The 26989-nt window shown below is 45.3% G+C and overlaps 1 protein-coding gene across 1 annotated transcript in view; it reads left to right on the top strand.

Annotated features, from left to right (window-relative positions):
• Window positions 1-26989, top strand: part of LOC141075953 (large neutral amino acids transporter small subunit 3-like) — a 292296-nt gene that overhangs the window by 170402 nt on the left and 94905 nt on the right. Inside the window, exon 6 of the mRNA XM_073563148.1 lies at window positions 19367-19459. Coding sequence (XP_073419249.1) covers window positions 19367-19459 — 93 coding nt within the window. The remainder of the gene's footprint in view (window positions 1-19366; window positions 19460-26989) is intronic.

The raw sequence follows: 26989 nt of genomic DNA, 5'->3' as shown, positions 1-26989 counted from the left end.
GAAGTGGAATTTTTTTACCACTAAAATGTTATATTTGCAATAATTTTTTCATTTTCACAAGGAACTCTAGGAGAAAATGGACCCCAAAATTTGTTATGCAAATTCTACTGAACAGGGTTATACCCCATATGTTGTCAGAATCTACTCTTTGGTCACACGGCAAGGCTCACTTTTGTTTGGAGCACAGATTTTGCTGGAATAGTTTGCATGTGCTATTTGACGTCCGATGTGGTGCCAGAATAGAAGAAAAACCCCTTGATGAATTTATGTACAGGTCTATTTGTAAGGATATGGACATGCTGCTCATGTTTCCTCCTGAAGAAAAAAGTTTACTGTTTTGTGCTTTAAAGTGAAATGTAATATATAATGTTATGCACCGTGATATAATGTGTATTTTGATGTGCTTAAGTAATATGTGTAGTTTGAATATAGGAATAGTTAGAGTTAATGTTTGGGACTAGCTAAGAGTGGGAGGGGCTGAGTTACAGGGAAGATGACAATTTCCTGTCAGTATCAGATATGGCATGGAGTGCATAGTGAGTGGACCAAAAGGTCCAAGGTGAGCAGCCTTAAAGAGAAAAAAGGACGCGGAACGCAGAACAAATTAATTACACTTCTTAATCAGGACTGTAATGTTAAAGCTTGGTTGTGAAGAATTAGTGAGGAACAGTGGCCATAGAGGACACTATTGATTATGAGGGAAGGAAACTGTGTGGAAAATGTTTTGAGTTGTAAAATCATAGAATCATAGAATCGTAGAGTTGGAAGGGACCTCCTGGGCCATCTGGTCCAACCCCCTGCTCAAAGCAGGATTCGCTAAATCATCCCAGTCAGATGTCTGTCCAGCCTCTGTTTGAAGACTTCCATTGAAGGAGAACTCACCACTTCTTGTGGCAGCCTGTTCCACTCATTGATCACTCTAACTGTCAAAAAGTTTTTTCTAATATCTAATCTGTGTCTCCTCCCATTCAGTTTCAACCCATTGCTTCTAGTCTTTCCTTGTGCAAATGAGAATAAAGTTGATCCTTCTACAATGTGACAACCCTTTAGATATTTGTAGACAGCTATTAAGTCTCCTCTCAGTCTTCTCTTTTGCAAACTAAACATTCCCAAATCCTGCAACCTTTCCTCATAAGACAGGGTTTGCAGACCGGTCACCATTCTGGTCGCTCTTTTCTGAACTTGCTCCAGTTTGTTGATGTCTTTTTTAAAATGTGGTGCCCAAAACTGGACACAATATTCCAGATGAGGTCTGACCAAAGAGGAGTAGAGGGAAATAATGACTTCACGTGATCTAGACTGTATGCTTCTGTTAATACATCCTAGAATTGCATTTGCCTTTTTTGCTGCTGCATCACACTGTTGACTCATATTCAGTCTGTGATCTATTAGTATACCCAAGTCTTTTTCACATGTGCTGTCACTTAGCCCTATTCCTCCCATTCTATATATGCTTTTTTCATTTTTATTGCCCAGATGTAGTACTTTGCATTTCTCCCTGTTAAAAACCATTGTGTTAGTTGCTGCCCACTTCTCCAGTTTATTTAAATCTTTTTGAATCCTCTCTCTCTCTTCTCTAGTATTAGCTATCCCTCCTAGCTTTGTGTCATCCGCAAATTTAATCAGTTTACCCTCAATTCCTTCATCTAAATCGTTGATAAAGATGTTGAACAATACAGGGCCCAGGACAGAGCCCTGTGGTACCCCACTTGAGACATTCTTCCAACTGGATGTGCAGCCATTTACGACCACTCTTTGGGTCCGATCACTAAGCCAGTTATGAATCCACCTAACAGTTGCCTTGTCCATTCCATACTTAGTCATTTTTTCAATAAGGATTGTATGAGAGACTTTGTCAAATGCTAAAGGAAATGTTCATATGACTATGTACCTGCTCAGGGACGGACACTGACAGCTTGGAGCCCCTGTCCAAGAAATGTGTCAGGGACCCCTCCTTTTATGGTTGTCTTCCCTTATACAGGGCCCTCTCTATGTTCAGCACTGTCCCTTACATATTGGATTATATATAGCCTGTTTTTTATTACCTACCGTCCTGTCTTGTTAGCTGTATATTGCAATGATAGCTGATGGAGCATGGGAAAGCTTCTTTTCTAATGGAGGAGATGATGGACTGGTAGTCTGGTCACCGGCTCCTCCGTCAGCAGTCATTTTATATCTAACAAGAGAGCAGACTATGTAATAAAAGAGGGTGCTTTGAATAACAAAAATAACAAGAATACACTATGTAAGAGACAGCACTGTACATAACAGCAGAGGAAGCTATATAATAAGGGACAGCAGAACATAACGAGAGAGGATTGTATGAAATTAGGGATGGAGTTATACATAACAAAAGAGGAAACTATGTAAATAAGTGAGCACATTATATACTATGGGACTCTGTTATACATAATAAGTAAGTACGCTATATACTAAAGGACTGTGTTAGACATAATAAGTGAGCACACTATATACTAAGGTGCTGTGCTATGTATAATAAGTGAGCACACTGTACACTAAGGGACTGTGTTAAGCATAATAAGCAAAAACAACATCTTCCTCCGCCTCCCCTATTCCAAAATCCATTATAAATACCCCTTCCCATTATTGCCCTCTCCCCTACCTCCATCATTGCCTTCTCCACCACCACCATCATTGCCTTTCCCACCACCCCATCATTGCCCATTCCACCACCTCCATCATTGTCCTTTCCACCACCTCCATCATTGCTTTCTCCCCAACCACACCCATCATTGCCCATTCCATCACCTCCATCACTTCCTCCCCATCACGACCATCATTGTCCTTTCCACCACCACCATCATTGCCTTTTCCCCACCACCCCATCATTGCCCATTCCACCACTTCATCATTGCTTTCTCCCCCACCACCCTATCATCGTCCTTTCCACCACCTCCATTATTGCTTTCTCCGCCACCACCCCACCATTGCTCATTCCACCACCTCCATCATTTCCTCCTCCCCCACCACCGCCATTATTGCCCTTTCCACCATGACCATCATTGCCCATTCCACCAACTCCATCATTGTCCTTTCCACCACCTACATCATTGCCCATTCCACCACCACCATTGTCTTTTCCACCACCTCCATCATTGCTTTCTCCCCCCACCACCCCCATCATTGCCCTCACGCCCACCCACCATCATTTCCCTCTTCCCCACCACCCCATTATTGCCTCCTCCCCCACCACCGCATCATTGTCCTTTCCACCACCTCCATCATTGTTCAATTCACAACCCCATCATTGTCCTTTCCACCACCTCCATCATTGCTTTCTCCCCCACCACCCCCATCATTGCCCTCTCTCCCACCACCTCCATCATTGCCCTCTCCCCCACCACCCCATCATTACCTTCTTCCCCACACCTCCATCATTGCCTCTTCCCCACCACCCCATCATTGTCCTTTCCACTGCCCCATCATTGCCTTCTTCTCCACCACCTCCATCGTTTCCTCCTCCCCCACCATCCCCATCATTGCCCTTTCCACCACCAACATCATTGCCCATTCCACCACCTCCATCATTTCCTCCTCCCCAACCACCCCCATTATTGCCCTTTCCACCACCTCATCATTGTCCTTTCCACCACATTCATCATTGCTTTCTCCCCCACCAATCCCATTAATGCCCTCTCTGTCAGCCCCATCATTGCCTTCTCCCCCATCACCCCCATTGCTCTCTTCTTCACCTACACACACAGCACCATTCAACTCTCTGCACATTCCCCTGCAGCGCTACACAGACACACACAGCATCTTTCACCTCTCCGCACGCTCTCCCGCAGCCACATCATCACCGTCAGCTTCCTCTCTCTGGTACAGCCGCAGTGCTGAATGATAATGTCATCCAGCCATAGGTGACTGCTGTGAGACAGGAAGCGCGGGCAGGGAGCAGAACGGATCGCTGCAGCTCCACTGCCATTTTCTCTTGTAGGCAGCAAAGCTGCAGGGATCTCTCCCTAGAAACCTATAAACCAGACCAATACCCACAAAAAGATATGAAAGGGGGGTGCACAGATATAGGGCAGAGTATAACGTGCAAAATTTAATAAAAATCAAAAAAGGAGGTATGCACTACTCAAAAATTGGTTATAAAATGGTACAAAGCTTTCTTAGAATTAAACAAAGGGTTTAAAAATACAAGGATGGCAGTGGTAAACCGACAGGCAGATTAACGGATGACCATCAGGTGAAAAAACAATGGGATAACATGTATATCATATCAAGGTGCTTGGACAAAGTGCAAAGTGCATGATACAAGAGACTACAGTATACAATTATATTGAAAGAAAGGGACACAATATCCATATACATGCATAATGAAACTGGAGTCACACAAAGGTAAAGTTATAACGTCGAAGCAAAGCATTGAAAAAAGTAAATGGCCCAAAGTAATACCTGATGGAACCGTGCCTCTGCCCACCTCAACGCGCGTTTCGGCGCAGTGCCTTCTTCTGGGGATCTGTCCCTGCCCACCGCTCGTGAGGGCAATCTGGCCAGGGGCCCCCCAGAGCCGGATAAACAGGCCAGATTGTCCTCAATATTAGCTACCCTGCAGGGGCCACGGAGCCTCTGAGCCCCGGTGCAGCCGCATCGGCTGCACATGCGGTATGTCCACCCCTGTACCTGCTATCCCTTGTATTTGACCCTCATCAAGTTGCTGCTCAGTAAAGAGTTTATTTTTGAATAATAATATCCCTCATTGAACTGCAAAACATCTGGTACTGGCAAACCTGCAACAACGGTTACATGCGGCATGCACAGGCGTAATTCCCTCACATCACAAGTCCCCACACCCACTCAGGACCTCTACTTTCATGTAATGTGCTGGTATTCTGTCTCTTCCTGATGGCTGTAATCCCAAGCATTCTAACTATCAGCTTCTTTAATAATTGTATAACTTGTATTTATACCACCAGGTGTCCCCAGATAGTTTTAACTCCACCGGCAATGCAACTGTAGAAATACCAGGAGAAACAATGCTGTTTTCTTCCAAAATCTTGTATTAGTTTACATTGGATAATAGTAGGTAAAAGGGGTAATCTGTACAGGGAAGTACACATGCGTCTTGAGAAATGGCTGCTGTAGGCTAAACTGAAGAAGAAGGGAGGAGCAACCTAATACAGAGCTCAACTACAGGAGGGACATAGGGACAATTTTCACACAGTCTAATTCTACCTAGCAACAACAGGGAATTTTGCTGATTGGAGGAAAACCTAAACACAGAAAAATAAACATTACAGGTTGTTTCCATTCATGGGACACAACAGCCGGGATGCCACAGACGAGTGCCTCGCCCAAGGCTGACGCCCCGCACCATGTTTCATGGTGACTATTTTGGCTCCATAAATATTTTCATGGCATGGAGTGGATGTTGCAAAGTGGAAATTCCAAATATACCAGCTTAGTACCTAGTGCATTGTGCCCACTTTGTGTTTTGGGAGATACTAATCCCATAAATTGTTAAGTAGATCTTTCCTGTTGCCACCCTTGCTATACATGTTTATATTATATACATTATTATTTATAAAGCACCATTGATTCCATGGTGCTGTACATGAGAAGGGATAACATACAAGATACAGATATCACTTACAGTAAGCAAACTAACAATGACAGACTGATACAGAGGGAGAGGACCCTGCCCTTGAAGTAAGCTCTAACTGTGGTTCGGGTAATTTGTGGGGCTCAGAAGGGAGGGGGAACTTCTAGATTTTATTTGAGGGAAGAATGGGGTGGAAGCATGTCACTTTTCCAGATCCTCTGAGCTACTTGTAATGTGGAAACCCCTTATTTTTCCATTGACATATGATGGACCTGTGAGGGGGCTTATTTTCATTAGTAGTATTTTGAAGCACGTTTTTTATCACTTTTTAAGGCTTATTTCACATTTATCCTGTGCTCTATGCTGAACGCTTACTTTGGGGCTTCCATCTAAATTCCTTCTGTATGGCAGTGCATCATAACTGTCAGTTTTACAGTCCACCCATGGTCCTTACCTACTTTGACAACCATTGGGACCCTGCGATCGCAAGATACCAATGGGTTTAAAGAGGAAGTATCCGACCAGTCACTACGGCACCGCCGAGGAGTACACTACACATAGGCTTTAGACTTTCTCCTCACAACTCATCGCCATGTCTGGAAGACGTCAGCAAGGAGCCTACCGGAACTGGGAAGCCAGGAACTACTCTTCATCTGGAAGTTACAGGCAGCAAGGAAGATCGGCAAATATACTGATGGTTGCTGTTTTAACAATGGAAGATATGGAGCAAGAGGTGGAATTGGTGTTTATTGGGGTCCCGAAAGTCCTTTAAATGTATCAGAAAACTTGGAAGGCAGACCAACCAACCAGAGGGCTGAACTTCAGGCAGCCAGAACAGCGATAGAACAAGCCAGAGATAACAATATTACCAGACTGACTGTTCATACTGACAGCGAGTATACTGTTAAGGGTATGACCGAATGGATGCCAAGATGGAAAGAAAATGGCTGGAAAACTTACACTGGTGGAGATGTGGCCAATACCAATAAGGCAGAATTTCAGGCGCTTGATAGATTGTGTGACGTATTTGTGTTAATTGGAGACATGTGCCTGGACACAGTGGAAATTCAGGAAATGAAGTGGCAGACTACCTGGCAAGGAGTGGAGCACGAAAATAAGATGCAGGCTTTCATCAAGTGGCATTACAGGAGTTGATGTTTTTTCGTTACGGTTGTTTTTTTGTGAAGGTTGATTATGTAATGCCATGGCTCATATAAACTCACATTATTCACAAGTGTTTGGATGTACAACTATTGTATAACAGGAAAAAATTGCCATTATGAGTTGTGTTATCCCATGTTTTAAAAAACACTGCATTTAATAAATGTTACAGTTCAAAGCAAAAAAAAAAAAAAAAGAGGAAGTACCCTCCCTCTATTAACCTTCTACATGCCGCTTCTATTGACAGTGGCAACTAGGGGGATAAACGGCTAATGCTAAGTGAAACCCTTTGCAGCAAATGTCAGTTGTAGTATGCAATGGACCCGTGCTGCATTTTCACCCATCATTATTAGTGATGAGTGAGCGTGCTCAGATAAGATGTTATCTAAGTATGCTCATGTGCTAATAGAGTGTCTTCAGCGTGCTCGATTACTTTGTTTGAGTTCCCGCACCAGCATATCTCCCAACTGCTCTAGAGCCGCAACACGTGCAGGAATTGCCTGTTGTTAGGTACTAATCATTATCTATCTACTTATTACTCAGCACCCTATAAAAGCGGCACTGAGTAATAGAGCCCCTTTAATGGCCGCAGTAAAAAGACGTTTTGGCAGTAATGAAGGACCTTAAACCATGACAATAAAAGAGCATGTCCCCAACACATCAGGAAATGGGAGCAGACTTTTTGTTGCATTACATCACACACTCCCACCAGGAAAGCTAACCATTTTACAATCTGTGTGTAGGATGGGAATCCTATCTTCCCAGCTCTCCAAGGGTTATACATTAGTTATGTTTTTCTGCGAGTAGAGTGGGAATTTTACAATAATGTGAAACGTCTGCCAATTCCTTTATGTAAGAATTCTTCAGCTAAGGCCTCTTTCACACATCAGGTTTTCTGCTTCAGGCGCGATCCGGCGCTTTTGACTAAAACCGGATCCATCGAAATGCAATGCCGGATCCGGTTTCCCCCCCATTGACTTGCATTAGAGCCGGATCGAGCCGGATGGCCATGCGTTTCATCCGATTTTCGCCGGATCCGGCAATGTGACGCCATCCGGCGTCTGGAAAAAACGGTGACTGTAACGTTTTTTGTATCCGTCGAAAAAGCCGGACACGCCGGATCCGGCGTGTCCGGCTTTTTCATACAATGAAAGCCTATGAGCGCCGCAATGCGCCGGATCCGGCGACAGCCGGATCCGGTTTCTTTGGTCTGAGCATGCTCAGTAGCTCTGCCCACAGGACATATATAAAAGCAAGACAATGGGACCCTCAGCCACACCCAACATGCCACCCAAGCCAAGAACCAGGAGCAGGAGAAGGCAGCAGACATCTGCAGCAGCAGCACCATCAGCACCACCCCAAATGGAGCAGCATGCTGAACAACGGGAGGGGAGTCCAGCAGCAGATGAGAGACGGTAATTATCAAATCCCCCATTCCTCCAAACTAGGGCTATGGAATATCAAGATATTCATTGGCCCTTTGTTTCTCTTTATTCAACAGCCGCCCAATAGATGCAGCAGCAGCAATGGCAGCAGCAGAAACACCACCCACAGGCATGGAGTGTGGCCACCAGGAAGACAGCACATCATCTTCTGGGAGCCCTCCCTCGCATCGTCAGCGTTTGACGGTAAGTTTTTATTTCCAAAATCCATCATCTCTGTAATATATGTGTATTCATTGCCTTTTATTTCAAAACAGGAATCACAAGATGAAGAGGAGTTCCCAGAAGAAGAAGGAAGGGGTGGACAGACACTTGGAGTGGGCTCACAATTGGTAAGTTTTTTGCATCAAACGCAGAAACACAACATCACACTACACACAACACATAGAAAACAATGTTCTGCAGACCACACACAGCAAACAAATGCCTACATCCAAAGACATAACATTTTTTGTTTTCTTCTCTAGTCTTCCCAATCTGGTGCTCGGCCAAGAGGTCCTCGCAGTGCCTCCCAGGGTCGTCGGCGACAGCAACGCGGCGGTCACCAGCGTGTAAGTATAAATATTTTTGCTTTGTTTTTTTTGCACTTTTTACTTCATTTCTTTTGTGGAGGCTAATTATGTTATTTTTGTCTTTTTCTTTAACAGCCTTCACAGCGTGCTCCCGACTCTGACGGTGAGGATGGAGGGATTGATGTGGACCGCCTCATCGATCTCGTCAGAGAAAGGGAGCCGCTCTGGAATATGGCTGACCGACGCCACGCTGACCTGATCGTTACCCGACGACTCTGGGAGGAAATCTGTTCGCTCCTTGTGGACCGCTGGGAGGACCTCGAAGCTCGGGCCAAGATTAAAGAGCGTAAGTATATACAGTACCGGTTGCTTGATTTAAACCAGTGTTTCCCGAACTCCAGTCCTCGTGGTCCCCACGGATCATGTGTTCAGGATTTCTATTTACTTTGGAAATCCTGAAAACATGACCCCTGGGGACCATGAGGACTGGAGTTTGGGAAACACTGATGTTGTATACTAACCACTTTGTCCTTTCTCGTTTCAGGGGAGAGAATTGTGAAGCGGTGGCGGTCTGTGAGGGATCGTTTCAAGAAGGAGTTCAATAAAGAGATGCGGGCCCCGAGTGGATCTGGAGGACGCAGGAGCAAGTACAAGTACGCACGAGCCCTGTCGTTCCTCCGGGAGACAATGCTCACCAGAAGGTAAATATTACACACCACATGTGACAAAAAAATGTTTAGATGTAACTTTCTTTTTTTCAGCCAGGGCAATACCATGTCACTATTTTAATTATTTTTTTTTCTCTTTATTCCACAGCACGGTGAGCAGCACTCGGGAGCCTGCACGATTGGACCCTTCTGAGGCGATCCCTGAGGAGACCGGCACCGAGGGACACTTCGACCACCCCGGTACATCTGCACCTTCCCAGCCTTCCCACACATTCGACCCATCTGTCCCATCCACCAGCACAGGAGCATCGTGGCCGCCTACATTACATGAAGCTGCTGGTGAGGAGATCGCTTTCCCTTTACCCCACCCTTCTGCCCCTGCCACCTCTAGTACACCTGCGGGTACTGGGCGGCAGCGGCAGAGGGGTCAGGAAAAGACTTATGCGCCAGAGTTCTTGCATCTGAATGCATCTTTCCAGAACTGTCTAAAAGTCTTGTCAGAGCAAATCTCCGCAGGCTATCAGCAGATCAACTCCAGCATTCTGGAGGTGAAGACACTTCTGCAAACCATGCATTCAGAAGCAAGATCTTCGCCAAACCACACCTTTTTCAGGTCTGTTGTGGAGCGCATGGAAACGCTCTCTCCTGCCCAGCAGATGCATGTAATGCATTCATGCCACGCTGCTCTCCAGCAAGTTACCTCCCAACCTCCTCCTCCCACCACAGTAGTTCCTCCACCTGCACCCCCTCCAGCCACTTTCCATCCTCCCCCTCCTATTACATCTACACCCCCTCCAGCCACTTTCCATCCTCCCCCTCCTATTACATCTACACCCCCTCCAGCCACTTTCCATCCTCCTCCTCCTATTACATACCATCCACCTCCCCAGCACCATCCACCTCCCCAGCACCATCCACCTCCCCAGCACCATCCACCTCCCCAGCACCAGCAACCTCCCCAGCACCAGCAATCTCCCCAGTACCAGCAACCTCCCCAGTACCAGCAACCTCCCCAGTACCAGCAACCTCCCCAGTACCTGCAAACTCCCCAGTACCAGCAACCTCCCCAGTACCAGACATCTCCCCACTTCCAGCAACCTGCCCCGTACCAGACATCTCCCCACTTCCAGCAACCTGCCCCGTACCAGACATCTCCCCACTTCCAGCAACCTGCCCCGTACCAGACATCTCCCCACTTCCAGCAACCTGCCCCGTACCAAACTCCTTCCCCATACAACTTGCCATCAACATCATCTGCTCCTACAGTCCCTGCCCAACCCTCCACTCCACCACCCACCACCTCTTCTGCTTCCCACATGTCCACCCATTCTGTAGTTTTTTCCACACCTTCACCTTTAACTGTTCCTTCCCCACCACGATCCCAGTCCTCTCTCCACACTCCCAGTGTCGAAGTGTCCCGCAGCCCCTACAGCAGTATTTCCACCACACACTACACAGATTTATAATGTGTGTATTTAAATAAAAATGACCAGTTTTATGGTTTCAAAGCTTTATTAAACAAGTTTATTAAAATTTTAAAAAAGTTTACTAAAAAAAACATTTTTCAATAAAAGTTAAATTATTTTACACTGGTTGTCTGTCATTTCTTTCTGCGGCGAAAAAGGTTAAATACAGGGTATTTAAAAGGTGAAATGGTATTCAAAACTAGGTATATAACTGTGGGTAAATTTTAGCTTTTTGCCACAGTTGTGTTCCTGGTTGTGTTTGAAGCAAAGTATTTCACCTAAAAAGTTGTGTTTATTGTTGCTGATTTCATAACAATGTACACAACTTTTGTTAAAAGGTGAAATACTTTGCATAAAACACAACCAGGTACACACCTGTGGCCTAAAGCTAAAAATAGAGACCATGACAAGATAGCCAACTTTGGTTGGCAAAGGTATATACTGTTGGTACAGAAGGTACACAAGTTTGGTTGGGCACAAATCTTTCACACTCTGTCATCCTGCCAGTGTACTCTGCCTTGAGGTGACATAAAGTATAGTGCAAAATTGTCCCTCATTACTGAAACCGTCACAGAACTTCTAGTGGTAATGTCATGGTAATCTTGCAAGGTGGTTTCTTCAGAGGTGTCCTCAATGGAAATGGGTTCCTTGCAGATAACAAAATTGTGGAGTACCACGCACGCTTTGATCACCTCGTCCACAGTTTCTGTCTTGAGGTTGATCGCAGTCAATAGGACCCGCCATTTGGCTGTCAGAATACCAAAGGTACATTCAACCATTCTTCTTGCTCTTGTGAGGCGGTAATTAAAAATGCATTTTGGTCTTGTCAATCCTCTGCTAGAGTACGGTTTCAAAAGGTGTTCTGACAGCTGGAAGGCTTCATCCCCTACACAGACAAATGGCATAGGTGGACCAGATGTTTGCGGCAGCGGTCTAGGTGGTGGGAACTGGAAGGTGTTTCCATACAGTTTACGCCCCATGGCAGACAGTTTGAAAACTTGAGAGTCATTGGAGCGACAATAGGCCCCAATATCAACCGCAATAAATTTGTATTCCGCGTCAGCGATGGCCATGAGGACAATTGAAAAATATTTCTTGTAATTGAAATATTCCGATCCCGATCCAGCTGGCTTTACAATGCGGATATGTTTCCCGTCCACAGCGCCCAAGCAGTTGGGAAACTGACATATCTGTTGAAACTTGTCAGCAATTTCAATCCACCTCTCTGTTGTGGGCTCTGGTAAAAACTCTTCAGCTAAGGAGTCCCACAGTGCACGGCATGTGTACTTCACTATTCCAGATATGGTGGAAATCCCGAGTCTGTACTGGAAATGCAGTGACGAAAGGGATTCTCCAGTTGCAAGAAATCTGTGGGGAATTAAAAAACAATAAATTAGTTTTAAATCACAGCATTACATACCAAAACTGAGCTATAACACTTGGAGATACAAACTACCACCAACAAGATTGCAGTGAAAGTGTGCTCTGATGCGATCACATCCAATAAATGTGGCTTACCTTAAAGTCACCATCAGACGCTCTGTGGGTGAAACAGAGAAGCGGCAATAGGTGTCCGCTTTTCTTATGAGGTGTGCAATGCGCTCCACCAAGTAATCAAAATTCTCCATTTTCATCCTAACATATCCAAAAAATTTATCCGGGTTTCGTCGAAGGTCCATGCAGAGTGGAGAATAGACCCCACGCGTCATTCTCTTGGCTGTGATGGGGTGGATCCACAAACGTCGTCTACGATGCCTGATGCGCTGCTGTCTCGCTCTCTCCTTCTCCAGAACAATCATCCTCAAACGATTCGCCTCCGCTATAAAATCCGCCAAATTCTTCAAAATATTTCCAATGACAACATCCATCTTCGCCAGTAACTTGCTCTTCTCTCCAACCTGCACTTTCTCCTCTACAACCTGTCAAAGAAGGGCTGTAGGAACATGCTATATATAGTTTTCCAGTAGCCAATCCCGTTCGGAAGGCCACAAGGGTCAATTTTAAAAACCGGATCCGGCGTAATCCGTCGAAAAACGGATAGAAAAACGGATGAACCGGATGAGACGGATCCGGTTTTGTCTGTCAAGAAAAAGACGGATCCGGTAGAAAACCGGATCCGTCACATCCGGTTTTACTAAACATTTGCCGGATCCGGCGTTCCGGCACGACGCCGGATCGCGCCTGACGCCGAAAACCTGAAGTGTGAAAGTAGCCTAGTGTTTAGGAACTGGTTTCACAACTGTTTTTTCCAGCTCTGGTGGCAGGTGTTTCCTTTTGCCGCCCTTCAGCTTTCTCGATGTATAGAGCTAGCCCCTAAGGGTACTGCAATAACTGCCTTGAAAGCCAACTGCTCATAGGTGTATGACAGCTGAAGAAACAACCTGCAAAACCAACATTTCCCTCTCAGTTGTCAGTAGTAAAGTTCCTGGGAAGGAAGGACATGCGAGCTTCTTGGCCATGAGGCGGCTAATAGTGTGGAGTAGATGCCCATGCTTCCCATTAAGGTGGCTGCTTACAATATATAAAGGGCCCCTGCTCCTTTCACGACCCCCAATAATCATTTGGCACATATGTAGCGTGCATCAGAGGTGTGGCTGCTGAGATACTGCTTCCTAAAAATTCCAGAGGTTTCTCTGTATGAGTACAATTAAAGCGCCACTCCAGTGTTTTTTTTTATTGCAGCGCTGGAGTGGTTCTTCTACTCTAAGGTCCCTGAACCCGGGCTAACACTTGCCTGCCGCCATCTTGACCTTCTATCAGTGCTGCTTCGGTCAGTCTTCAGCTTGTTGTGACCTGCCGGCTGCTCCAATATTTGCTGGAGCGAGCCAGAGGTCACTTTTCAATGTAAGTCTATGAGCGCCTTTTTCTGGCTCAGACAGATTTACATTGAGCGCTTGTGAACGTTAATTATGACTTCCAGTAAGTCAGTCAGAAGTTGTGGTCATAAGATGGTGCCAGAGCAGCACTGATAAAAGGAGACTATGGCAGCGGGTAAGTATAAGATTAGGGTTAGGGACCTTAGATTAGTAGCACCTCTCCAGCATTGGAAAAAAAAACACTGGAGTGGCGCTTTAACTGCACATGTCTTGGGAAGAGGCAAGAACACTAATTCCAGCAATGTGTCACCGACTGGCTGCTTGCTACAATTTTCATAACATCACTGTTTTATTTGCTGATCTAGCAGTTCTCTGAATGCTGAGCTCTGCATAACCCCAACCACACCTCTGATTGGCAGCTTTCTATCTACACTGTGCATAGGCAGAAAGTTGCCAATCAGTAGTGGGGATATATGGAGGTCATGAATATGGACGACTACCTCACAACAGGTTTCCTAGTCCTCTATTGATAATCTCCTGCTGATAAAACTATGTTTATATCAAAACTACACCCAATAAGTGGTACGTCACTGGAATAAATGTCTTTGCCACCAATATCATGCTGCTCTCTCCCATGGGATAGCAAAAACTCATTGCCAGATTCTCTTTAAAGTTCTCTGCAGAAGTAAATGGAACACCTATATTGTTTAATGAATGATTGTAAAGTCAATATGTTAGCGGCTTACACCTTACCTTTCTTATTTACCGAAATCCTTATTAAAAAAATAACTAATGCTTTTTATGAAAATGCAAATGCACTTTATTTTCTGCATTAATATTAAACAAAATGTGTCAGTGGATTCATGCTTCCCAAACCACAGGCAGCATGAATTGCAGCCTTGCTGGGTGACTGCAGCCACAAGTGTAGGCTACTTTCACACTAGCGTGGGCCGACGTACGTCGCAATGCGTCGTTTTGGAGAAAAAAAGCATCCTGCAAAGTTGCCCGCAGGATGCGTTTTTTCTCCATAGACTTGTGTTAGCGACGCATTGCGACGTATGGGCACACGTTGCATCCGTCGTGCGATGGATGCGTCGTGTTTTGGCGGCCGCGACGCACACAAAAACGTTACATGTCACTTTTTTTGTGCGTCGTCTCCGCCATTTTCGACCGCGCATGCGCGGCCGAGACTCCGCCCCCTCCTCCCCGGACATGACAATGGGGCAGCGGATGCGTTGTAAAACTGCATCCGCTGCCCTCGTTGTGCACAACTTTCACAGCGTGCAACGGTACGTCGCCCGACGCAGGGCGACGGCTGTCGCACGACGCTAGTGTGAAAGTAGCCTAAGTCTCACCTCTCCAGCATTTCAGAGAAAATATGGTCTGAAGTTCTGAAGCTGCTCATAGCCGGCTTCTCCCTCGACCGCTTTAGTATATTAACAGGTCTCTTCCCATGTGCAGACATTTTTTTCAGCGCAACCACATGTGGATTACTCATAATGCCATGCTGCACCTGTACTTCCAACTTGTCAGGTACAGCATGGGAATTTGCGGTAATCTGTATGTTGTAACTGTGGATTGTTTGCAAATGTCTAATATTATTCTTAAAGGGGTTGTCCGGACATATAATATTGATGATATATCATTAGAGTAGGTCTATAATATCACACAAATATAGGGCATTCCCACCGATCAGCTGTTGTTAACTTCAGCGACAGCGTTGCACCAAGCTGAATGGCACAGATCCGATCAGTCTGCAGCAGTCACTGTTCAGGGCTAAAGATCAGCTCCTTTGCTCTTAGGCACCTCCTTTGAGCATGGGTTATTATCTTCTGTTGTGCTCGGATGTAATAATTGAACGGAGCTGAATAGCAAAGGTCTAGTAAATATCTAGCAGAGAACTGCATATCAGCTCCTATTCTTTTAGGCATTACCACTGAGCAGATATCATTATTTCAAGCGGGAGAAGAAGGATGTAAATGAATGAATAAACCTAAACAGCAAAGTTTCATTCAATGAGTAGCAGCTACTGTCCTGTCGAGAACTGCAGTTCTTATGCTCTCAAACAGGATATGATCTTCAGTACCCAGCAATGGAGGCTGCATATTAAATCCCTGCCAATGCTAATAACAGCTGATCAATGTGAGTGCCCAAGATAATAAGAACTGATCTGCAGTTCTCAGCAGTGGCCACTACTCATTAAATCCCTACCAATGCTAATAACAGCTGATCAATGAGAGTGCCCAAGATAATAAGAACTGATCTGCAGTTCTCAGCAGTGGCCACTACTCATTAAATTCCTACCAATGCTAATAACAGCTGATTAATGAGAGTGCCCAAGACAATAAGAACTGATCTGCAGTTCTCAGCAGTGGCCATTACTCATTAAATCCCTGCCAATGCTAATAACAGCTGATCAATGTGAGTGCCCAAGACAATAAGAACTGATCTGCAGTTCTCAGCAGTGGCCACTACTCATTAAATCCCTACCAATGCTAATAACAGCTGATCAATGTGAGTGCCCAAGACAATAAGAACTGATCTGCAGTTCTCAGCAGTGGCCACTACTCATTAAATTCCTACCAATGCTAATAACAGCTGATCAATGCGAGTGCCCAAGACAATAAGAACTGATCTGCAGTTCTCAGCAGTGGCCACTACTCATTAAATCCCTACCATTGCTAATAACAGCTGATCAATGAGAGTGCCCAAGACAATAAGAACTGATCTGCAGTTCTCAGCAGTGGCCACTACTCATGAAATTCCTACCAATGCTAATAACAGCTGATCAATGTGAGTGCCCAAGATAATAAGAACTGATCTGCAGTTCTCAGCAGTGGCCACTACTCATTAAATCCCTACCAATGCTAATAACAGCTGATCAATGAGAGTGCCCAAGACAATAAGAACTGATTTGCAGTTCTCAGCAGTGGCCACTACTCATTGAATCCCTACCAATGCTAATAACAACTGATCAATGAGAGTGCCCAAGATAATAAGAACTGATCTGCAGTTCTCAGCAGTGGCCACTACTCATTAAATCCCTACCAATGCTAATAACAGCTGATCAATGAGAGTGGCCAAGATAATAAGAACTGATCTGCAGTTCTCAGCAGTGGCCACTACTCATTAAATCCCTGCCAATGCTAATAACAGCTGATCAATGAGAGTGCCCAAGATAATAAGAACTGATCTACAGTTCCCAGCAGTGGCCACTACTCATTAAATCCCTACAAATGCTAATAACAGCTGATCAATGAGAGTGCCCAAGATAATAAGAACTGATCTGCAGTTCTCAGGAGTGGCCACTACTCATTAAATCCCTACCAATGCTAATAACAGCTGATCAATGAGAGTGCCCAAGATAATAAGAACTGATCTGCAGTTCTCAGCAGTGGACACTACACATTAAATTCCTGCCAATGCTAATAACAGCTGATCAATGTGAGTGCCCAAGACAAAAAGAACTGATCTGCAGTTCTCAGCAGTGGCCACTACTCATTAAATCCCTGCCAATGCTAATAACAGTCGGTCAATGAGAGTGCCCAAGACAATAAGAACTGATCTGCAGTTCTCAGCAGTGGCCACTACTCATTAAATTCCTACCAATGCTAATAACAGCTGATCAATGAGAGTGCCCAAGACAATAAGAACTGATCTGCAGTTCTCAGCAGTGGCCACTACTCATTAAATCCCTGCCAATGCTAATAACAGCTGATCAATGTGCGTGCCCAAGACAATAAGAACTGATCTGCAGTTCTCAGCAGTGGCCACTACTCATTTAAATCCCTGCCAATGCTAATAACAGCTGATCAATGAGAGTGCCCAAGACAATAAGAAATGATCTGCAGTTCTCAGCAGTGGCCACTACTTATTAAATCCCTGCCAATGGTAATAACAGCTGATCAATGTGAGTGGCCAAGACAATAAGAACTGATCTGCCATTCTCAGCAGTGGCCACTACACATTAAATCCCTGCCAATGCTAATAGCAGCTGATCAATGTGAGTGCCCAAGACAATAAGAACTGATCTGCAGTTCTCAGCAGTGGCCACTACTCATTAAATTCCTACCAATGCTAATAACAGCTGATCAATGAGAGTGCCCAAGACAATAAGAACTGATCTGCAGTTCTCAGCAGTGGCCGCTACTCATTAAATCCCTGCCAATGCTAATAACAGCTGATCAATGTGAGTGCCCAAGACAATAAGAACTGATCTGCCGTTCTCTGCAGTGGCCACTACTCATTAAATCCCTACCAATGCTAATAACAGCTGATCAATGAGAGTGCCCAAGACAATAAGAACTGATCTGCAGTTCTCAGCAGTGGCCTCTACACATTATATCCCTGCCAATGCTAATAACAGCTGATCAATGAGAGTGTCCAAGACAATAAGAACTGATCTGCAGTTCTCAGCAGTGGCCACTACTCATTAAATTCCTACCAATGCTAATAACAGCTGATCAATGAGAGTGCCCAAGACAATAAAAACTGATCTGCAGTTCTCAGCAGTGGCCGCTACTCATTAAATCCCTGCCAATGCTAATGACAGCTGATCAATGTGAGTGCCCAAGACAATAAGAACTGATCTGCCTTTCTCAGCAGTGGCTACTACTCATTAAATCCCTGCCAATGCTAATAACAGCTGATCAATGATAGTGTCCAAGACAATAAGAACTGATCTGTAGTTCTCAGCAGTGGCCACTACTCATTAAATCCCTACCGATGCTAATAACAGCTGATCAATGAGAGTGCCCAAGATAATAAGAACTGATCTGCAGTTCTCAGCAGTGGCCACTACTCATTAAATCCCTGCCAAAGCTAATAACAGCCGGTCAATGATAGTGCCCAAGATAATAAGAACTGATCTGCAGTTCTCAGCAGTGGCCACTACACATTAAATCCCTGCCAAAGCTAATAACAGCTGATCAATGAGAGTGCCAGAAATAATAAAAGCGGATATGCAGTTTGCACATTGAATGAAGCTGTTTGTATCAACAACCCCTGTAACTTTTCCCATGAACAATTTAATTATTAGCAATTTAAGACATATTTATTCTAGGTTTCATAGTTTTCACAAGTGGGAGCTATGCTGATAATAGAGCCAGGTGAAGTCAGGAAAATCATATGCCTTTGGCATGCAGCTGAAATTGCCGATAGTATATATAATTTTTTCTATATAAGAGAATATTCTTGTAGAAAAGGCAATAACCTAAACATTAACTAGAGTATAAAATCTCTGTTCATAATTGGGGTTATGTTTTGCTGTGAGGTCTGTGTGGAGGCATTTAGCGTCGCTGTTGCTGTGCCTACAGTATGTGGTGCCTCTATACAGTTCTGCTTTGGGAAAGAATAAAATATAGTGACCAATAAAGCATGCCACAATTTGTTTTATTTTGGTTTCATGTGTAATCTGACAGAAAAAAAACATATAGACATGTACAGTAGGGGTCCGTAGACTACATGGGTCCCATATTTTTGATTTGTTACAGGTTGTACATGTCTGATGTAGTCATGTGCTTGAGACCTGGTATGTGCTGAAAATGATAATACTGATTCATGAGCTTCACTGGAAACATTACTGCCGACACCCACCATAAGCAAATATTTGTATTACAACAGTCGTTTATGTGAACCAAAGAGCAAAAACTTTTCAAAGGACTGCTGAAGTACAGCAAATAGATACACAGTAAAAATAAAGACATTAATGCCTGCCAATTGCCTTGTTTCAGTTACCGAACATGTTTGGAAGCCTGCGTTCTACTATGATGTCTTTAATGATTGGATCATATGCATCATCTGCCATCACTTTCCCTGTCCTAAAGGTGAGTTCATAAAAAAAATATTTTTGTCATTGCTTGAAGGGGTTTTCTCATCTGTCATTTATTTTTTAATTTAGATGTCAATTGCATATTAAGAATAATAAGTAGAAATAGCAAAAACCGAAAAACAGTGCTATATCCTACCATGGCTTCTGCAGTTCCTGCGCTACTCCTTCCTAAATCCGTTAGGTCACAGGCCAATCATGTTTTGAGAGCGTCGTAACGCCGCTTCAATGAGCGTGCTTGCTCCCGATACTTGCTATGTACAGTGCTAGTAGCTCTGTAGCAATGAAAGTGGTTTATTTCGACACACCAGTGCTATGGTAGGGCTCATTGTTCATAAATTCACATTTTTCAACCTCATCCTGTCAGCACCGCTCCTCTCCTGTCACCACTTTTCTTCTCCTGTCACCACCCACTACTCCCCAGTGGTGGTGATAAGGAAGAGTGGTGGTGGTAGGAGGAGAGCATTAATGACAGGAAAGGAGCAGTGGTGATAGTAGGAGAGCAGTGGTGACAGGAGAGGAGCCATGGTGACAGAAGGAGAGCAATGGAGATAGGAGAGCAGTGGTGGCAGAAGAGGAGCCATGGTGACAGAAGGAAAGCCATGGAGATAGAGCAGTGGTGATACAAGAGGAGCATTGGCAACAGAAGGAAAGCAATGGTGTTTGGAGGAGGACAGTGGTGACAGGAGAGCCATGGTGATAGTAGAGCAGTGGTGACAGGAGAGGAGCCATGGTGACAGGAGAGCAATGGAGATAGTAGAAGAGAAGTGGTGACAGGAGAGGAGCCATGGTGATAGAAGGAGAGCCATGGAGATAGAGCAGTGGAGGTACGAGAGGAGCGATGGCGACAGAAGGAGAGCACAGGTAATAGGAGGAGGACAGTGGTGACAGGAGTCGTGGTGACAAGAGAGCTATAGTGATAGGAGAAGAGCAGTGGTAACAGGAGAAGAGCTGTGGTGACAGTAAGAGAGTATTGTTAACAGGAGGAATTGGGAGATGACAGGGGAAGGAGGTTGTGACGTTATCTATTTTCACAAGAAAATTGCGTCTGTGGCCCTAGCTACTGATTTGTATATACATGCATATATATATTTTTTTGCACAAAATCTCTGAGTGCGCTGCTCCTGCAGACAGTACACTATTACTATATGACGCACATGTCACGGTGTCACAAGATGGCTTTGTGGCTAGACTGCATCCGCTATAGCTGTTCTGAATCACATGACTGAAGTGGCCGGATGGGGAGTTACTGCGCGTGCCCTAGCTATTCACGCTCCTGAAAGCCTGACCATCGATGATAATATACACTTTAGGTACTGTTACTGCCCAAGCATGGCCATCATGATGGGAGCCTGACGCTGGCCATGACCATGTATACATAAGATACTGCAGTGCCCTGCACATGGGGTAAGTGGTACGGCTAAACAGAAGAGCCATGCTACATTTCTAATTGGAGGTATATGCTAATATTATTATTACTACACCTGCTACATATTGGGATAGGATCTTCGAGATGGGAATAACTTACACATCTGGGGGGTTTCTAGCAATTTTATCTGTCTTCCTTTAGGATCTAGTGGGATTTTATTTGAATTGACCACTTGTGGCCATAAAGCTGTGAATGTAGCATAAAATAGTGAGGTTGCAGGTTGTTTGGAAACTGATGGCCAAATGTACAGTAAGCCCATTAACAGCCATTCTCATCCTTTATTTCAATAGTGTGTTATAAAATATACCGTACTTTACTCTGCGTATCAATACAGCTGAAGCAGAACATATACCAAAAGGACACTATTCTGACTTATGTTTTCTTAGTGAAGACTATAGACTAAATAGACAAACATCAGGAGATATTCCTGGACTACACACCAAACGTCATGCCAATGTATGTAGAGCCGAGCACGGGTGATTGCCAGCTTTCTTACTACACAGCACTTGGGGAGAAAGCTGTTAATCTATAGCTGGTGGAGAGACCAAATGGCAGCTGATGAATATCAAGGGCTCCACTGCATGCATCCTCATTAGGGCTGCAAAATATCTCTGGTGGCTAAAGGTCACTATGTATTGCTGCTACATCTCAGCGCAATACAAATGAATGGGGTTGAATTGTGAGCCCAAGGGTACTGTGACCGTAGCAAGTAAGTCAAAAATATTTGACGTAGTTAGTCTTTCTGCAACTTGCTTCTTGCAGTCACAGTACCCTCGGGGTCACAATGTGACCCCCTTAACTTGTATTGAGATGCAATGTAGCAGCGACAAATAGTAAACTTTGGTCACTTGACTGGTCATGACCAAAGTCGTCATGTAGCCCCAAGTCTAAGAGGACTCAAGTGATTGACCCCTCTGCAACTAATAAAAAGTGATTTTATGAAATACTGCTAGAACAATTGAAGTGATCCAGCAATCACATCACGGTCTTGGATACTAGTTTATACTACCCTTACATAACGCAAGATGGACTTGGCAGCAGATCCCTACAGATGGTGATCAAGCAAATGAATACATTAAAGGGAACCTGTCAGCAGTTTTGGCCGATATAATTGGGTCGCCCTCCCAGGGCCGTGGGGTACTCAGTACCGGGCCGGTATCAGCGGGATGTGTCACAGCAGCGGTGACCCGGACTGTTGCCCTGGGCGCCCAATTAATAGGGGGGGATGTTGTTGGTGGAATGTAGTTAGTTGAATAGTTTGTGACGCCACCTGTGGTGTTCGGCAAGGGAGGTGTAAAGCCGACGCTGCAGACAGATCCTCTGGGACAGATGGTGTGGTGCAGCAATGATGTTATAGCCCTCCACAGGCAGGGCTGTTGTCCCAGAGCAGTGTAGATATGGAGACACTTAGATGTTGTAGTGTTCGGCGCAGGGGATGTAGCAGTGCCAGGCGGATGTGCGCAGGAAGGAATGGAGGACACCAGGGCATGTAGTTCCAAAGCTTTACTCACAGTCCGTAGTGCCTGCTTATATGCCGTGTCCTTCGGGTCAGGGACTCAGTCAACCTCCAGGCAAGATGGAATGCTCCCTTCCATGCTCCGCCAACTTAAGTGCCTTTTCTGAACGTCTCCTCTATAGCGCCTTTAAGTGCGAAGATCTCCTAGTACTGAGTTACACTGGAGTTCCTCCTGACAGATGTTCCCAAGAACTCTACTTGCATGGCAGACAGCTGTAGCCTGCTTCGGGGACTCTCTACTCCTAAGTCCCGGCTCTCTATCCATGTTGCTGTTGTGCCCTCAAGTCTTAGATGGGAGTAGTGCATTTACAGCCCACTACTCCACCGGTGTCTGCTGCAGAACCATTAGTGTCCATACAACCTCGGGGACCGGGCCCCGGTCTTGCGCTTAGAACTTCTAGGCAGGGTTCTTCCTCTATACCACGTCTTCTGTGTTCCCTTTTTGTTGTGAGTTCATTTTCCCCTTCGTCACTGAGGTCTGGTGAACTCCCTATTCTGGTAAAGGAAGGTAATGAGCCTGATTATCAGGCACCTGAGCCTGATGATGATGACTGGCTGAGTGGAGTCACGGACTGGATATAAGGTTGCCGACGCCCTTCTGCCCTGCGGGTGATTTCTCTGTGGACTTCTAGGAGACCAGTCTGATTCCTGCTCCTCTAAAGCTAAGTTTTCTGCTATGCCTGTTAGCATTTGTGTTTTGTTTTTGTTTGCCTTGCTTTTCTGGATTCTGCCATTCCCTGCTGGGGTGAGCTGAATCTCCTTTTGCCGGTTGCTCTGTCTTCAGAATATTCCTGAGTACTGACATAGCTTTTTGAAGCCTAGTGTCTTCAGGGCCTTTTTCACTGTCAGTTTGTTGGCTCTTATTTTCATAGGGTTTTTCACGGATTGCAGACAGCAGCCTTCCTGTCCTTTCCTATCTAGTTAGCTTGGGCCCCGTCTTTGCTCAGTCTATCTTTCTGTCTGTGTTAGGCTACTTTCACACATCCGGTGTGTGGGGTCCTGCGGCGTGCGGCAAAAAGCCAGGCCGCCGGATCCGGCCTGCAGCCGTGACACCGGATGTGTATGCGGCGAGAGATACGGCTCGGACATTATTTAAAGGAGCCGCAGGACGAAGTGAACAGGGGCAGCCGATGAGAGACAGCTGCTGAAAGGGAGGTGAGGGGAGGAGAGGATAGGATGGGAGAGGGGAGGGGAGAGGGGAGAGGGGGGTGGAGAGAGAGAGACATGGGGGGTTAACACTTAGTGTCCAGGCGAGAGAATCTCTCTCTCTTGCCGGGCACTTGTGGGGTTAACCCCACAGAGAGATCGATCTCTCTCACACAGACACTGTGAGTGTTAACCCCACAAGTGCCCGGCGAGAGAGATCTCTCACAAGTGTCCGGGTGACAGATCTCTCTCTCTCTCGCCGGGCACTTGTGGGGTTAACATTCACAGAGTCCGGGCATGTGCTGTGGAAAAAGCCGGTCCGGCGCTGACAAAAAACGTTGCAGGGAACGTTTTTTGCAGATGCCGGACGGCTAATTTATGCCGTGTCCGGCAACAACCGGACACGACGCATAACCATCCGGCACGATGCCGCGACCATGAAAGCTTATGGGACAAAACCATATCCGGTGCTGGATCCGTTTATTAAAAATTTCGCCGCATCGTGCCGGATTACAAAAACCGGATGTGTGAAAGAGGCCTTAGTGTTCTTTCTTCTTGCTTCACCGTCATTATATGTTGGGGGCTGCCTTTTGCTTTGGGGTCTGTTTTGGGGCAGTTTAGATTTCCCTTTCTGTCTTTAGGCTATATAGTCCTCCGGCTGTGATCGAGGGGTCTAGGGCATCGTAGGAACCCCCCACGGCTACTGCTAGTTGTGTTGATAGGTTCAGGGGTCTGCAATCCGATAGCTGCCAACTTCTCTGGTTTTCTGGACTTAGCTAGCATTTCTGTTTTTTGCCTCCTACGGTGACTCAATCATAACAGAATCACCCGCCATACCGCAGATCCTAGGGTACTCAATAGCAGGAAAGAATTGTGTTTAAAAAAAAAAAAAAAAAAGTGTGTGTATATTCTTTCCTCTATATCTCTGAGGTCATAGGGGGAATTTTTTTTTTCTCTCAATGGAGATAAAGCAATTGTCTGATCGTGTGGAGCAGCTCGCTGCGGAAGTGCGGGGAATTTCCGCCTACCTTGCTCGTTCGCATGCTGTTGAACCAAAGATCCCTACACCTGATGTATTTTTTGGGGATCGATCTAAATTTTTGAGTTTCAAAAATAATTGTAAATTATTTTTTGCCTTGAAGCCTAACTCGTCAGGGAGCTCCGCGCAGCAGGTTAAAATTGTCATCTCTTTGCCGCGTGGCGATCCCCAGGATTGGGCGTTTTTTTTTAAACCAGATGATCCTATTCTGACTAATGTGAACGCATTCTTTCAAGCCTTGGGGTTGTTGTATGACGAACCTAAAGCTATTGATCAGGCTGAAAAGACCCTGTTGGCATTGAACCAGGGTCGAGATTCTGCAGAATTGTACTGTCAAAAGTTCCGAAAGTGGGCGGTCCTTACTACCTGCAATGATAATGCCTTGGCTGCTCTCTTTCGGAAGGGTTTGTCAGAAGCCGTAAAAGATACTATGGTGGGATTTCCTGTTCCCTCTGGTCTGGACGATTCTATGTCATTAGCCATTCAGGTTGATCGGCGTTTATGTGAACGCAGGATTGCACGAGAGGTGTTGCCACCGGTTGAACAGACGTCTGAACCTATGCAATGTGATAGAGTTTTGTCTAGGGCGCAATGTCAGGAGTTCAAAAGGCGTAATAAGCTGTGTTTTTTCTGTGGAGATGCTTCGCATATTATTATTTCTGTTTGTCCTAAACGAGAGAAACGCTTTGCACACACGTTTTCTGTTGGTGGTGTTCAACCTAAGTTTCTTCTGGCAATTACTCTGATCTGCTCCCTGTCCACATTTTCCGCCAAGGCTTTTGTTGATTCAGGAGCAGCGCTAAACCTAATGGACTTGCATTTTGCTAAACGTTGTGGATTTCCGATGACACCTCTGCAGACGCCTATCCCTTTGAGGGGGATTGATGCTACTCCTTTGGCGAAAAATAAACCTCAGTTTTGGACCCAGGTGGTCATGCGAGTCACCCCAGACCATCAAGAAAATTGCAGATTTTTGGTGTTGCATGGTCTGCATGATGCCGTTGTTCTGGGGTTTCCCTGGTTGCAAATTCATAATCCAGTTTTGGATTGGAAATCTGTGTCTGTGGTGAGTTGGGGTTGTCGGTGTGCCTTTAGTGAGGCTCCGGTTTTTTCCACCTCTCCTCAGTCGCATGATGTTCCTGACTATTTGGCGGACTTTTATGATGTATTTAGTGAGAATGAGTCTGCATCTTTGCCTCCTCATAGGAGTTATGACTGTGCAATTGAACTGAGCCCGGGGTGTAAATTTCCCAAGGGTCGGCTCTTCAATTTATCTGTACCCGAGCACGAGGCTATGTGATCCTATATTAAGGAGGCGTTGGAGAAGGGTCATATTAGACCATCCTCTTCACCCTTAGGTGACGGGTTTTTTTTTGTGGCCAAAAAGGATGGTTCTTTAAGGCCTTGTATTGATTATCGTGCCCTCAACAAAATTACTATTAAATATCAGTATCCGTTACCCCTGATTTTGGATCTATTCTCTAGAGTTAGAGGTGCTTGCTGGTTTACCAAGCTTGCCCTCAGGGGGGCGTATAATCTTATCTGCATTAAGCAGGGGATGAATGGAAGACGGCGTTTAATACTCCGGAGGGACATTTTGAGTACCTGGTGATGCCTTTTGGGCTCACTAATGCCCCTTCTGTCTTCCAGTGCTTCATGAACGATATTTTCCGAGACTTTGTCGATAGATTTTTGATTATCTATCTGGATGATATTTTGATCTTCTCCAAGGATTGGGATTCTCATGTGGAACATGTTCGGACTGTGTTCCGGATCTTGAGGGAGAATTCCCTGTATGTCAAAGGATCGAAATGCATTTTTGGAGTACAGAGGATTTCATTTTTGGGATTTATTTTGTCTCCGTCAACTATTGAAATGGACCCGGCCAAGGTACAGGCCATTTATGATTGGGTTCAGCCCACTTCTTTGAAGGCCCTCCAGAAGTTTTTGGGTTTTGCTAATTTTTATCGGAAATTTATAGCAAAATTTTCTAGTATTGCCAAGCCATTGACTGATCTGACTAAGAAGGGTGCTGATGTGTTGAATTGGTCTCCGGAGGCTGTTGCTTCCTTTCAGGAGCTGAAGCGAAGATTTACCTCCACCCCGGTTTTGCGGCAACCTGATGTCTCACTCCCGTTCCAGGTAGAGGTGGATGCTTCTGAGATTGGTGCAGGAGCTGTTTTGTCCCAAAAGAATCTTGTCCATCTAAAATGAATCCCTGTGCTTTCTTTTCCCGAAAGTTCTCTCCATCTGAACGTAACTATGATGTGGGGAATCGGGAACTGTTGGCCATGAAATGGGCATTTGAGGAGTGGAGACATTGGTTGGAGGGAGCTAAACATCAAGTTGTGGTCCTCACTGACCACAAGAATTTGATTTACCTAGAGTCGGCTAAACG

This window comes from Dendrobates tinctorius, unplaced genomic scaffold (genome assembly GCF_039654945.1).
Source record: "Dendrobates tinctorius isolate UK_male_01 unplaced genomic scaffold, ASM3965494v1 ptg000382l, whole genome shotgun sequence".
Taxonomy (NCBI): Eukaryota; Metazoa; Chordata; class Amphibia; order Anura; family Dendrobatidae; genus Dendrobates; species Dendrobates tinctorius.
This window is presented reverse-complemented; position numbering and strand designations above follow the sequence as displayed.